Here is a 15,728-nt window from a genome sequence, read left to right on the forward strand (position 1 = left end):
CAATCCTACAAATAGTTGTCATTTGCCAATATGATTTAGATGTGTGCTGTATCTGTTGTAACTCACCCAGGATAATTGGTCTCAGAGGAATCAGATCTAGAGGGAAGACCCCAGCACCTGATGACGGCTCTTCCCCAAAAATTAAAAGTAGGCACAGGAGATGCAACCTCTTGAAAGATAAATCCCCAAACCTCTTCAACAAGGGCACATACAGGTCAAGGAAAGGCTTCCTTTATTTGCAGAAGGGCAGTGAATAAAAAGGACTAAAGAGAAATCAACAAGTTGTGCATGGGCATAAAAAGGAGCAATTAACTCCCTGGCATATTGAAGTTAAGCATCTATAATTCTTCTAGTGGAGATTTCTCATTGTAGACATCTGTTTCTCAGACTGGTGTATGTTTGCTGACATGTTCTTGGATTATGTAGATTACTGCCCATTGGACTGGTTTTGAGTTCTGTGTCTTATTATCTTCTCCCTTCAGTTTTTTAAAATCAGGATGACTACTTTCTCATAGTTGAGACCTTCCCAACATGCCACTCTTGATTTTTGAAGAACTCTCTAGACTGCGTGTCTGTGGAATTGACTTGGTTCACCTGTGACTTTTTATTATACAAGAATCTGACTTTTCTGGCACATTGTGTCTCTAAGCATATAACAGAATCCACCTCCAGAAGCTGAGAGCCAGAACATATCAGAACCAGGCAGATCTCTGTGAAGGTTTATAGTTTTCATCAGCACCTTCTCAAAACTATTCAGTTCCCACAACATCTACAAAAGCCACCAAAGACATACAACTACCAAAATCTTGGTCCTTTATTCTTCCCTGCAAGATGTAGTAAAAGAAAACATAAATTGTGCTGGCATTACATTCTGAGATTTACAATCCTGCAAATGACACCTAGTGAACTGAAATGTATGTAACAGGAAAATTTAGAGCATAATAGCACTGCTTAATTTTAGAGAGGAACAGGAGATATATGCCTGTTGTTGCCACTGCAGCTATATATCTCCAGAAAGATCAAATTCTATTACTGTGTGGCTTTACCAGTTCCTTCTTATGAAATGTAGCACACAGCACCAGGTATTCATTGCTAGTCTCCCATCTAATTATTACCAGGGCTTACCCTACTTATCTTCCAAGATGAGATGGAATCTAGTGGCTCTAGGGTGTGCTGGGAATCTTGGGTGTTATAACAATGGAGGTAAGAGACAGACTTTCTTTTGAATTGAGTGAGATCTTGGTCAAGACCATGGTAAAAATCAAACTGAAATGAATAAAGATTTAGATTGTGTCTTTTTATTTTAAATATATCTGTTACAACAACTTTATGCATCTATTGACATTTATTTACATATCCAGTGTCTTATCTGTTGGAAAGAATGCTGAATAAATAAATTTGTGTATATGTTAAACATTACCAAATGAAGTGCTTGAAATCTTGTGGAAAATAAATTTCCAGACAAAATATTGAAACCTTTTGTTATATTTACATGTTCCTGGCATTCCACAAAATGGATCATTGCAGACTGTATTCAGTGTAATATGAATTCATGAACATAATCACATATTATCAAAAATACATAAATTTTCACAACAAAAGGAGAGAGGGAATACAACCATATAATTTTACTTTCACATATTAAGAGGGTAAAATGTTTATTCAAACAACAGGAAACCTCATTTAGTTTGGGAGTAACACTTGAGAGACACAAAGAGCTTCAACTTGTAATAAAAAGTATACACATTTTTACAAGGCCTTCTGTCTTTCCATGGCTTCTTAAAATGTGTATTTGAGAATGAAGCTATAATTTTCCATGATAGCATTTTTCTTTTCTTTTTTTAAAAAATTCACAGTTGGATATTTGCCTTCATTTTTGTACAGTAAGTGACATGCAAAACACAACAACACAAATGTCTGAAATACAAAAGCAGTTGAATATTCTGCTTGTAGATGGAAAAGCAATTCCTGAACTGTGAGAGATGGTAAAAGGGTGTCTTATCCTTTTTGTCAGGCTGCTCTATCTAGCCTTAGAGAAGAGTTTGAGTTCTCTAAATGATACATTTTGAATTGCCTCCCTTTAGAACAGTGGTTCTCAACCTGTGGGTCCCCAGATGTTTTGGCCTTCAACTCCCAGAAATCCTAACAGCTGATAAACTGGACTGGATTTCTGGGAGTTGTAGGGCAAAACACCTGGGGACCACAGGTTGAGAACCACTGCTTTAGAATTTGGTAGCTCCCACAGAAGGTATCTATCTATCTATGTTACATAGAATCTTGTCTCATAAACACAGGTCTGGTTATTTTTAATTTGTATTTTAATTGTCCCCTCATTTTACCTATATTGTTCATTGTAAGCTGCCTTGAGTCCCATTCACTGGAGAAAAGTAGGACATAAGTCAAACAATACAGTAGAGTCTCACTTATCCAACACTCGCTTATCCAACATTCTGGATTATCCAACACATTTTTGTAGTCAATATTTTCAATACATCATTATATTTTGGTGCTAAATTTGTAAATACAGCAATTACTACATAGCATTACTGTGTATTGAACTACTTTTTCTGTCAAATTTGTTGTATAACATGATGTTTTGGTGCTTAATTTGTAAAATCATAACCTAATTTGATGTTTAATAGGCTTCTCCTTAATCTCTCATTATCCAACATATTCGTTTATCCAACATTCTGCTGGCCCGTTTATGTTGGATAAGTGAGACTCTACTGTACATAGTAAAGATGATGTAAGAATTGCTGTTCTGTGGTCTATCCATTTCCCAACAACGAAGTATTGCATTTGGCATAGTGTTACATGTAAAAATAGCCTTCTCTTTGCTACCCTAAGTAGTGGTAATTTCTATAAAATTTTCTGAGTTTAGATGAGCTGTCTAAATGAGCTACTATATCTAGAGAAGAGAACTCATCATCTTGGATATGCTTAATCAGAGCAGATTCACTGTCTCCTTGACACTGGAGCCACCACCCACCATGAATGAATCTGATATCAAGCCTTGGGTTCATTACGACTGCCCAGAACTAAGCTCATCATTAGGATTTTCAACTTTCACCAGAACACCAATCATGGGTAATTTGATCAGTACACATCTACAGCATTTCAACATTATTCACTATCAGAAAGGACAGCAAGACTGATAGGACCCCCTCCCATTTTGTAACCAATTTCAAGTAATCTGGAAAATTAAAGTGATTTTGTTATCTAAAAGCACTTGCACATAGTTTCAGTTTCTGACCTACAGAATGTATATTCAGGTTATTCACATATTCTCTATCAATCTGTAATTCATAATCTAGTGTCTAAGATTATGTGTTAATCAGATATGGAAAATACAAAAATAAGTAGAAAAATTGATATCTGAAAGCAGCCAATATAAAAATCAAAGTAATTCACTGATGTGTTCGGTGCGATTATTGTTAACACATGTCATCACAATCAGAAAATAGGACGATGAAATGAAGTGAGCAAAATATAATTTTACATGCTGTACATTTGGCATATTTTAGATTTTTACAAACAATTTCTTCCTTTTTTTTACAAAGTAGTGCAAAATTACAGTGCATTAATACAAGAAATCATATTTAACAAGTATTTCCTCCATTTCTTAAAATATTTGTGCTCATTCACTGGGAACAAGTTGGCACATTAAGATGCAAAGCATAACCCTATACTTGTTTACTAACAGAAAGTCCCAGCAGTGTACTTCCAGATAAGTAGAAATAGAACTGAAGACTTTGTCATGAGGAAATTCCCCTTACCCAAGTGTGAATTTGCCCTTGAAAAATTTAAATTGTATGAAAGTAACATTTCAGATCGACCTTTTGGTTGCATATAGATAAAATAGAATAGTATAGGAATGGCACCTGGACTGGCATTGTATTCACAAAATTATCCATCAGAGGTATGATCTTGTAATTTTTGGGATTCACATTTACTGGGGCTAATTACTAAACATGACTCCCAAAATGTACCTTTTAACCCAGACAAAAGCCACCCCCAACAAAAGGGCTTCTGAAAGTCTGCAGATTGGAACACTGGGAAATGAGTGTAATGCTCTCTTGGTTATGGGATGCCTTGGCAAAAGCAACAGTGGAAAGATCCTGGGGAATTTATCACAGAATGACAAATCACAATTATAGCAGGAAAACAGTCTTTGTCTTGGACTTGTCACATGATATTACTCCTCACTGGGAGAGCGGCAAAATAGGAGCAACATCATTTGACAAATCCAATGCAAAGATGCTTTCGTCAAGCTGTCATTGCAAACTGCTTGCTTCATGTGATAAGCTCCTCAGTGCATTTCACATGTGGGAAAGTGCTCATTTTTCTTCAGTGCCCTGAACTGCCGTACCTTGAAAACTCTTTATTTGGAGCACTGCCTACCTTAAGAGGTAGTTTTATGGGAGATGATATTGACAGAATCAGCTCTCACACTGGATTGCCATCATTTTAGCTATGTCTGATGATTCAGGCCAATAATCCCTTAAGCAATAGATGTCCAAGAAGAACAAAATGTCTCAAATAGAAGTGAGTGGATAGCAAAGCATTTTATCCATGTACTGAGTTTTACTATTGATGGCTTGACAGATAGTTTTATTCCAGCAAAAGTATTTTCGTACATTAAAGGTGCTGACTTGGGATACTTTTAAGTGCTCTTACATTTATTTTTAGCTGTCTGTCTAGAATTTATAAAATATTAATCTATTTTCCCCCTCTTGGCAAGAAAACAAGTAAGTAGGAGCTTTTAACTGCAAAATTAATAGCACTTTCAAATCCCTCTTATTTTACCAGAGAAGTAAAGCACTTTTAAAAGCCACTCTTTTTACAAGAAGAGTTTGACATCTGTTAACTCTGGTTGGCTCAAGGACAGAATCCTGTGTATGTATGTGGGTGTGTCTGTATGTGTGTGTGTGTGTGGTACATGCTGGATGATTCCACATTAGGAATAGCTCAAATGATTCAAAGAGTGTTTTTACTTGACTACTCCAATAACATTCTTGTAGAAATAGAGTTTGTATTCACTATATGTACATACGGTACTTGGTTACTCCAAGGGTAGGGTACAATATGATCACAAAATAGTGGTCACTGGGTATTGAACCATGGGATTTTTAGGATACACAGAAGAACTGTGTTATAAAGCAGAGCTGAAAAACCAAAATATAAAGAATATGGGTAGTCATGTTTAGCTTCTAGCTAACAAACATATAGCAACTGAAAGCTTAGCTGAATGTGGGGAGACAATTTATAGCAGCATGATATAAATTCACATTGTCATAGTACATATCCCTTTCTCTGAATTGGTATTTTTGGCATGTGCAGTTATGACTCGGATCACTATTACTTTTGTTGTTATTGTGTGCCTTCAAATCAGCTCTGATTTATGGTGATCCTGTCTGAGGGTTTACTTGGCAAGATTTATTCACAAATTGTGCTGTCAGGTTTCCTGTGGAAACTGCGGGGGTTGGCTCATCCAGAGTGCAGTGGTTGAGCCTCACTCTGGGAAAACCACCTGAGTGATCATGGTGTCTCAACTGCCATTTTCTTCTAATAACAGGAGGGAGGAGAGAGTGAGCAATTTTCCCCAAACCATCCCCTAGGATTTCCCTGACTAAAACAAGGATATGAATCTACACTCAAATCACTGCATCACGTAGGCTCCTAAAACTCATGTAGTGCATTACAGATCCATTCTTGTTGTGACTGTTGTTGCTATTATTACTGCATCTAATAAGAACAGACAGTCTAATATGAAGTCTTGTAACTGCCCTCTGGATGAAGGTTCTGCAATCGAGATCTTCACTCAGTAAGGGCTGGAGTGACATCATTACTTTAAGCACTAAACAGCTGTCAAAATCAATTTAATTTCAGTTTGATAACAATTCATACATGCAAGGCTTTGCTTATCTTCCCCACATCACTAATCTGCCCATTCTCCCATAAAAATATGCACATGGTAGAAAAAAATAAAGGAATATTAAACAGAAGCACCCAATGATTTTCAGATCACATAATTAAAAGAACAGATTAAGAGCTACTTTGAGACTATATTGCTTCCATAAGAAATTCAATTCTTGGGGGAATATATTGTGCAAAGTCATGCCACAAACCCATCTTCTAACTATGTTTTGTACTAAACCAAAATTAGAGACTCAGTATAGGTTGTTCTACTTAAAAACAGTTTAAAATCTTCATTACAAAGGCTGTAGAACAAGACCTGATTTTCACATTCATGCAGAAGATACCGGACGGAAATATTTAAAATCTTATTAGGATGAAACAATGATAATATTCAACTGTATTGCAATGCCAAATCCCCAAAAGCACAGATCTCAACTGATTGTTAAAGCTCAGCATGGCCAGCTCTGGTTAGCAGTTGGATGGGAGACTGCCAATTAGTACTGTAGGCTGTAGGCTATATTTCTGAAGAAGGAAATGGCAAAACCAATCTCTTATCTAAAAGAAAACCTGTGAAATTCACAGGATTGCCACTGGAGTTAAATTTTAAAGAGAATCAGCTGGATTCTGCATCACACATGTGGAAAATCATGTTTTGTGCATTCAGATCTGCACCTCTCTCAGCCTTTTCAACCTGGGGATTAGTGTTGTTATTATTTCTGTAACTTTTGACTGGTGGATGGGGAGAATAAATGCGAAAGACACCCAAAATAGTCAAGCTGTAACCTGTCTCATCTGCAAGGGAAAGAAAAGGGAGATTGCTCTTCTTCTGGGAGAATGACCTTGTTTCTGTTCCCCTCAGCTGCAGTTCTAGCCAAGGCCACCTGCTTTTTGGCCACTCAGATATCTCTCCTTTATTCACTCAGTTAGCCAATGGCTGCAACAGTTTCTTACCATCTTGACAGTTGTCTTTGGAAGAAGTTGTGCATTGTTTATAAGTACTCAAGTGATAGCTCCTTCCCTCATTATCCAAAATAAAGCACCTACACATCTGCCCTAGTTATATTTATGCCATCAACAGACACTATTTCCCAATTCTAGAAAACAATTATCTAAAATGAGTAATCTGTTTGAAAAATGGCAGGCTGCAATATTTCAAATATTTGATAACTATGGGAGAGAATTATATTCTGTCTGGATATAATGCTAAGCTTGGTTTGGTGGCACAGAAACAAAACTCCAAGATGGATAAAAACAGATCAAACATATTAAGTAAATAAAGACACCCCCTTTATAATCTAGTAGCAGAGTTTAATGGGGATGTAAGGAATTGTACAACACTGAACTGATTCCACTTGCTGCATCTTTTGTTTCTTGTTCATAAGCTCTAAAGTCAACCTTTGATGTAACTCCATCACTTGTGAATTGACCTGACATAACTAACATTCAGTGATTGTGCAGCTAACTTATAGGCTCGCTTCCCTATCTAATGCCCTTCAGAGGACCAACTCTAATAATTCCCTATATATACCTATTTCAATAAATCTTACTAGTTTGGGAAGATTGTTAGGACTTACACTAGTTCTGTATAGATATTAAAATGAAGATATTGGTAGGTCAGTGTCTTGGACATTTAATTAAGCCCTTGTGCTAAATAAATTGTAGGGCATTTAAATAAATGTTTAGTAAAATGTAAGAGACCTGTTTAGAATCATTGGGTTAATGTTCACATTTCACAGAATAATTTATATATAAACCTATGCATTACCCATATTCAATAATAGACTTTGTTTTCAAGAAACAAAGTTACAGAATTGGAGTAACTAAATTTCCTTTTAGAGGTGTGATGGTGGCAATTAAAGTGATTAGAAAAAGAATGGAAGAATTGAAACAGCATGGTCTTCACACATAAAAATATCAGTCTTCAAATATAAAATCAAGACACTTAAAAGCAAACCAAAGCACGATTTTCATTTCCTATAATACTTCGTAATTGCTACAATTGTATACAGTGGCACTGATGTGTAACACAGAATTATTCAGTCCCTGTTTTCTTTCTATAGAGGTAACGAAACATGCCATGCTGTTTTTGCTAACTCTGTAAGTGCTAATAGCTGTACAACTATGTAAAACAAACACCCACAAATTTGAAATGTACTTCTGCCCCTTTAATGTGATCCATTTGGAATTATATTTTTTTTAAAAAATAGACTGTATCCAATTTCAAGGGTAAAGAGATGCACAATGCTGCAATGCAATGGGGTCTGGCCTCATACAAGGAAACAGTGTACCAGGTTGAGAGCTCCTATAAAAATTATTTTCATGTCCAGCTTTGCTTCAGTGTTTCAGCAACAGTTATACCAAAATGTTAGCACAGCTGTGACAGAGATGTATTGGAGTCTCCAGATAATTTGTCTAGACTAAATATACTGGTGGACATTTTTGACAACTTATTTAATGTATATCTGAACTTTCTCTCAATATGGGATCCAAGACACTATGGGGTCAATTTAAGACAGTCCAGTGAATTTCAGACAAGGAATATCTGGAGGTAGTTTTACTAGTTCCTTCCTCTGAAACATAGCCTTCAGCACCTGATATTCAAAGGCAATCTCCTATCCAAGTACCAACTAGAGATCTTAGCTTCAAAGATCATATGATCTCTGGTACCTTTAGGGTATTTAGGCTGACACAAAACTATTTTTTTAAAATATTATATGAAAATCAGAAATTCCATCAGGAATTTATCAAATCACCTTAAAGATCAGAAGAACACTGCAGTTAGCACAGAAGAGACATGTCTGACCTAGTCCACAAAAGGCCACAATATGACATTTTTGCTGGACCAAGGCTACGTGATTACTTGTAGGAAAGAAACATGCATCATGTTTCTGCCGTGGTGCATCCAAAAGCTATGATATAAAGGCAATTATACCATTTAAATTTGATTTAATATTTAAAAGAAGGAAAAGAATACCAGTTGGGAAAAGAAAAATATTTAAGGGTCAGGAGCAGTCACTACTGTGAAACATGCAGCAGCAATACTGTGATTGGAGAAAAACTCCAGTTCTAAATTACTTTGACAAAGTATTCTCTTTTGGATTTCATTAACATGACACAAAAAGAGTTCTGGAAACACAACCTTCATTATGATTTGCAGCATATTGCTTTGATGAAAAATACAAATAAAAATACAATGTATGATTATATGATATAATATATACAAAGAAGTTTGGGTCCTATGAACTGAATCCACAACACAGATGTGGGCTTCCTACCACAGCAATCCAACATGCCCTTCAAATCAATCTGGGAGCTTGGGAAGGTTTAGGAATGTATGGATAATGACACAGGGGAGTCCAGCTGGAGAGAAACATTGAAGATAATGTATCTTCTTTCCCTCCCCATACCCCACTACAAGCAAAAATCTATTCTGCTTGTAACAGGCACCATCAGATCCAAGTTAGATAACTCCATTTAGGTTTTAAAAAAAGACTATATTTTATTGTATCACTTTATACGTGTAACTGTGACACAAATATTCAGGAATGAGAAGATCAAATCATTTTAAAAATGGAAATGTCAGTTTCAACCTCTGATTTTATACTTCATAAACCTTTGAGATCACTGCTCTGAATCAGTATTTCATGTGAACCACACTGTACATGAGAGTGCTCACAAAAGGAATGGTTTCTCATTCAAGGAAATGCATACCAATAGCTTTGTTCTATTGTAATTAATTCACAGGTTATATGACACTTCTCTCAATAAACAATTACTGTATTAAGAAGTAATTGCCACATGTCTTATCTGAGAAGAACAGAAAAAACTATAATGCATGACAGATCCATTTGCCTAGATGTTTAATGGAACATGCAACGTCCAAAGTTCTGGTACAAAAGATCACAATTAACACAGAGTTACATTGCAAATTCACAGTGACTCTGTGCTATGAATGGCTATGAATAATTATATTTCAAACAGCAAAGGTTAATTTGTACATTATTTAACATAACCATCACACTGAATCCAGACTTGGTCATAATTGGTCAATGGGGATTAGGATTTTTTTTTGTATAACATTCCCACAGAAAAAATGGGTTTACTCTAAACATGACTACATCTTCATTTAAGATGATATGTTTGTTGCCATAAATTACATGGTAATAGAACAGTAAATAATATATCTTTACACCTGCTGGTGGACAATGAATGAAAATGTAACAAATAAAATGGAATGAACTGATCACAGTGCCCATTGGGTTCATATATTTCAGCCCTATGTGGATATTAGGCAGTTCTACATGGACCCTTTATCCCAGGGCTGACCCAGAATGGCAAATGCTGGATCAGCACCTGGATGGTTTTGATTGTGAGCCCCTTCACTGCTGAGGAGGTGGGAGTCCTAACTGTCTGGCAGCGTAACATCCCCTTCTATTCGTGTTGTCACAGTGGCCAGTAAACATGACATGACTCGTGCCCATGGCTTATCATCTGAAGTGGCATTGGTCAAGGTGTCGAAATGACGTGGGAGCAGAGTGAGGAGGAATTGACTCTCTCCCCACCCTTCCTTTTCTGATCACCTTGTTGCTTTGACTAGCATAGCTTCAGGTGACAAGTGATGGCTACTAGTCATGTTATGCCCACTGTGACTATGAAAATGGGAGGTGTGGCCATGTAAACAATTGTGTATGCTTTCACCTTACACAGATCCAAAGTTGTGGTTTGCTTTGGATTCTCATGGAGAATTTGGAGCAAGTCATGACTTTTGTTAACGTGGTTCAAGGTCTCAGTGACTTGAATCAGCTCTGTGCATCATGCAACTGCCACAAAGCTGATTTGCCCCCCTTTTGGGAGAAGGGGTCACTGTAGAGTAGTTCTCAACCTGGCGTCCCTAGATGTTTTTGGCCTTCAACTCCCAGAAATCTTAACAGGATTGGCTGGGATTTATGAAAGTTATAGGCCAAAAACATCTGGGGACCACAGGTTGAGAACCACTGCTGTGGTTAAGAGCTGTTCTTTCATGAACAATTTTTGCCCATAATGTAGATATTAAACACATAGGGTTTTAGATCCCATAAGAAGCAGATATGTAGGCTTGTATCTATTGAGTTTGTGTATACTGGTAGAGCAGACAAGGACACAGTGGTGAGCTAAAGGAAGTAGGCATGTTCTCAGAGATGCTTCCATGGGTCTGCTAGTCTCTTGAGAGGGCACACTTGAACTGATTTTGACAGAATTAGAAATGGGCAACTGCAAAACTCAAATACTACAGAAAAATCTGAGGAAAATGCTTAATTTGAGTCTTGAGATTTTTGTAAACAAAACTAGAATAGTTTTGTACCTTTTGAAGCTTAATGTGAGTGTGTATTACAGTTAAATATCATTAGCTGCTAGGATCCACAACAATTTTAAAAGGTGTAGTTCTTCACTGGAGCAGCACAGTAAATAGTATCAAAGCAACACACTTCAAAGTACATTTAATTCTTTATCCTTTCATTTCATATCTTTAGACATTTAATCTCTTCAGTTACTGAATTTAGAGTTAACTGTATTTAAGGGCTCTGCTGCCTTATAAGACTTCTAGATTTTGTTTATTCAATGATATTCTTTGAAGAAAGCAGCACAGTTTTCCCTGATGAAACCGGCGAGAAAAGAACTCTGAGTACATATTTCTTCTTGCAACCCATCCACACTACCTAAACAAGTCATTGTTTTCTGTTGAATTTATGTGATTTCAAGCAAAATTTCAGTTAATACATTCACAAATGGACAGGAGATCAAGCCACAAAGTGCTGAGTCAGTGGAATAATCCTTTAAAATAAAATAATGGTTGCAACTTCCCATATTCATTTCAAAAATATACACCCTGGAGTCATTATAGCAATATCTCAATGCGCTGAAGTCACCTTAATTTATCTTCAGAATAGTAGTATTCTATACTTGGAAAAATTATTTCTTGATTTTCAATATCTTCCAAGTCAGCTGCCTACTAGACATTCTGGACAATATGGTACATTTACATATGTCTTTGAAATAGAATTTAATGTTCTACTACTCAATGAAAACACAATTAGAAACAGGTCTCTGCTCACAGATTAACAATGCTGGGAAGGCAGAAGAAATTATATCCAGCACCAGCTCTCAAACTGTATTGAACAGTGTTGAACAAATCATGAATACTGATGGTACTGGTAACCATCTGGTCACTGGCTTACTTCCTCTTCTCCATTTCAAACAGGTGAGCAGTTCTGTCAGCAGTCATGTTATACTTGGTAAAGAGGCTGCAGTCTTTCATTGTGCCCCAAAAACTCTAGATAAAAAGGGTTTTGCATCCATCGTGAAACAAGACATTAAAAAACCTATTTGTGTCTTCAGCTTAGAAAGTTTAGACTGGCCATCAAATATGTCTTCCCATTCTATTTTGGATGAGACCATTATGATTGCTTATCATGGAAGGGACCATGGTTCAGCAATAGATCACATAATTTGTGTCTTGAATATCGCAGAACCATTTGTTAGTATCTCCAACTAAACAGGACCAGATTGGAGCACTTGATCTCTACTTGAAACTTGGGAGAATAATTGGGCTAGAATAGTCTGACCTGGCACATTTCTTTGACCCAAACTGAAACAAAAATTAATCTTAACCTTTCTGAAAATTAAATTACAAAGAAAGGAAGAGAAAAGCACTTCAGGACATATATCTAAGTATGTGGAAATTTTGTAAACCTTAATAGACATTAAGTTTAATTAGAGGAAAATCCAAGTATTTCTGAGGGGTTTTGCTTTAAAAATATTATTAGAGAGGATGAATAAGAGTTTTTTAAAATCTAGTTCCACAAGCCAAAATCCACAAGTCTACCACGAACCTCTACTCTACCAAAAGTCATTATTTTTATCATTTTCCCCCACTCCCAGAGGAAATGATCTGAGCCAACGTAAACATCATCACCACATATATTGGCCAGTGAGTAATTCATTTAATAATGGGATAAAATATTTTTTAAAAAGAATGGTAAACAATAACATTACTCTTCAGTGCATATAACCAGCTATATACATAGCAGGATTTCCAACAAAATAAATAAGGTTCCATGCCAGTGGCTCAGAAAGAAATATTTGTGTATCCATTTTGTGCCAGACACATGTATGGATCTCCAAAATGCTTCCATTTGAGTTACGGATTAGTTTTTCCACCCCTTAGCTGCACACTGCAAAATTTGCTACTTGTAAATTCTTCATGTTGGGTAGTTGTTGCATTAAAATATAACAAGAAATCATGAGAATGCCCATTGCTTCCACAATGCAATCGAGCATCTCCCTCAGGTTGCCAGTTCTTAGTTTCTTTTCAAAGGCATATCTAAATAATCAGATTCCCTCCTACTTTCTAAAGAAAGGTTCTAGGTTTGATTCTGAATTAATCATCCAGATTTAGGAACAGTAGTCTAAATGGAATATGTTATACCCAAGAATGGACAAGATAAACAGTGATCCCCTTGACTGATGATGTTTTCTTCATCTTCAAATAATTATTTTTCCTTGCTTTTTAGTATAAAGTGCAAAAAGTTCAAAGTTTAGTTCCAAAACCACTTTTCTAAATTACCAACGGATTTGTATTCCTGGTGTCTTTTTACATGGTCGCACGCAAGGCAGGCATGTGATTCCCAGAATCGAGGAAGGCGCACTGAAAAATCTTTCCTCCAGTTGAAGTAGCTAATATACAATTTATCATTTTTGTCAAGCATCAAAAGATACTCTGAAAGGTCCCTCGGGGAGAGAAAATCCTCCACATGTATGAAAGAACTAGCTGGGATATAGTTCTCATAGTTTTCTCTAGGAGGGCCAAGAACAATTGGCACTGATCCAGCCAGAAAGGCATTGTAAAGTTTCTCAGTGATATAGTCTTTGTGGATAGAATTCTCAAAAGAAAGGTAAAACTTGCAAGTGGAAATAGTTGGGATCAAATTTTTGTCGCTCACATAGTCACCAAATGCTTGCCCATAGGTATGTATTTCAAGGTATTTACTTAGTTCATTGTAATATTTGACCCTTGCATGTTCAGGGTTCCAGTTACTCACCACCCAACAAACCAGCCTTTCTTTATTTGGCATTTCAAACAAAAAGGAGTTTGTGTTGACCATCATGAAGCCATAAGGCACTTGAATATCTGAATCACGGCGATAAGTGAGTGTCAGATTGAAAAGATGTTCAATCCCAGCCTTCTGCGGAGTGTGTGTTGGCGATTCCAAGTTCATCCAGATCCATTTCTGAAACGACGGCCTTGGTTGCTGAGGTAAGTTAGTCAGATCCCAACTGATGTCTCTGTGGTGAATGAGCACGGCATGGGAGCGGTTATACAGTGTGCGGTCAGTAGTGAGATGGCACCCATGTATGTTGAATGTTGGGCAAAATTTCAGGTCAAACGTCTGGCCAAATGGCCACACCCATATCAGAATAGTCGTCTCATTGATATAATCACTTTTGGTAGAGAAGAAGTTCTTCATTTTCAGAACTGAGCTTGCTGATTCGATGGGGTTGGAGATCCAGCTGTTTGTCGGCTTGATATAAATAAGCAGGCATGTCATAAAGCAGCCCAGCATAATAAAGATAAATAGAAATGGCCGGAAAATCCCTTTGGATGATGATGTCATAATTTGATCTGTGAAGGAAATAAAAGACAATCATTTTGAGATTCATGGTAAAAACTGCACACATTTATATGAGGATACATGTATTTGAAAACTTATTTTTACACTTTTCTACAGGTATTTGTTGGTGATTTGAATGTGTTGCCACACACTAATTAACAAACTCAATAAACTCATTTAATATATTTTGATTCCGTCATGTTCAATCTGACTTCAACTTCAGGCTTACTTTAATCCCAAAAAACTTTTTATCGCTTTTCTGGAACAGCCTCTACTTCCCGGTCCCTTTATCCAAAGAAACAACAAAAAAGAAGCTCCCAGGGATTCCAATGTATTTCAGAAGCTTCCATGGCCCTTTAAGCTTCAACCGTTTTAACTAAACATGTATTTAGTTCCAATCAGTGATACGTTATTCATGATACAGGAAACAAACACAGCATTTGAATATACAAAGTACTTACAGTTCCAAGACACATCATAAGATGACTCTAAGACATATTGTAGTAATTTTTGTTAAAATACAACTATTACTACAACATGAATTTATCCTGGAGCAATAATGTGCAAAAGACAAAAACATGCAGCAAATCTCTTGTCCATAATATTACCAATGAAAAAGAAAATGTAATGATTGATCATGTATATTATTTATCTTGTTTTTGCACTGCTAATGACATAGACATTTGACAAGATAATATAAGGGTATCTCTTACAAACACTACATATATAAAGAGCAAAAGAGCAAGACAAGAGTGAGAGAGAGACTGTAAGATCTTGTAAGATGGATAATAATAATAATAATAATAATAATAATAATAATAATAATAAAACTGGATGAAATTAGTCAAAAAATACTGTTAGAACAGAGATTGGTGCATATGTTGGTATGTTTTCATGGGATAGGACATAGGAATGTAAAACAAAACTTTCTATCATCTATCAAGGAATTCCAGAACTGGATAGTTTAATTTTTTTTCAATTGCTACTATATCCATACCTTCCGGTATACCTACAAATTTAAGCAAATATATTTTCCATTATATATTATCAGTTGGAGTTTGGTAAGGAAATAAAGGGTTTTAATCACTGGCCCTTCCATATCTGTATGTTTGTATGCCTGGTTCTATCTATTGATTGATCAATTGATCAATCTATCTATCT

The 15,728-nt window shown here is 36.2% G+C and overlaps 1 protein-coding gene across 10 annotated transcripts in view; it reads right to left on the reverse strand.

Moving 5' to 3' along the window:
* Positions 1-1,276: 1,276 nt before the first annotated feature.
* fut9 (fucosyltransferase 9) overlaps positions 1,277-15,728 on the reverse strand; it is a 104,998-nt gene continuing 90,546 nt past the window's right edge. For all 10 annotated transcript variants that reach the window (XM_008117631.3, XM_062969050.1, XM_008117634.3 and 7 more), the window contains one exon: positions 1,277-14,578. In XM_008117631.3, the coding sequence (XP_008115838.2) occupies positions 13,494-14,578 (1,085 nt within the window). In that variant the 3' untranslated portion in view covers positions 1,277-13,493. The remainder of the gene's footprint in view (positions 14,579-15,728) is intronic.

Source organism: Anolis carolinensis, chromosome 1, assembly GCF_035594765.1.
Source record: "Anolis carolinensis isolate JA03-04 chromosome 1, rAnoCar3.1.pri, whole genome shotgun sequence".
In the NCBI taxonomy this organism is placed as follows: Eukaryota; Metazoa; Chordata; class Lepidosauria; order Squamata; family Dactyloidae; genus Anolis; species Anolis carolinensis.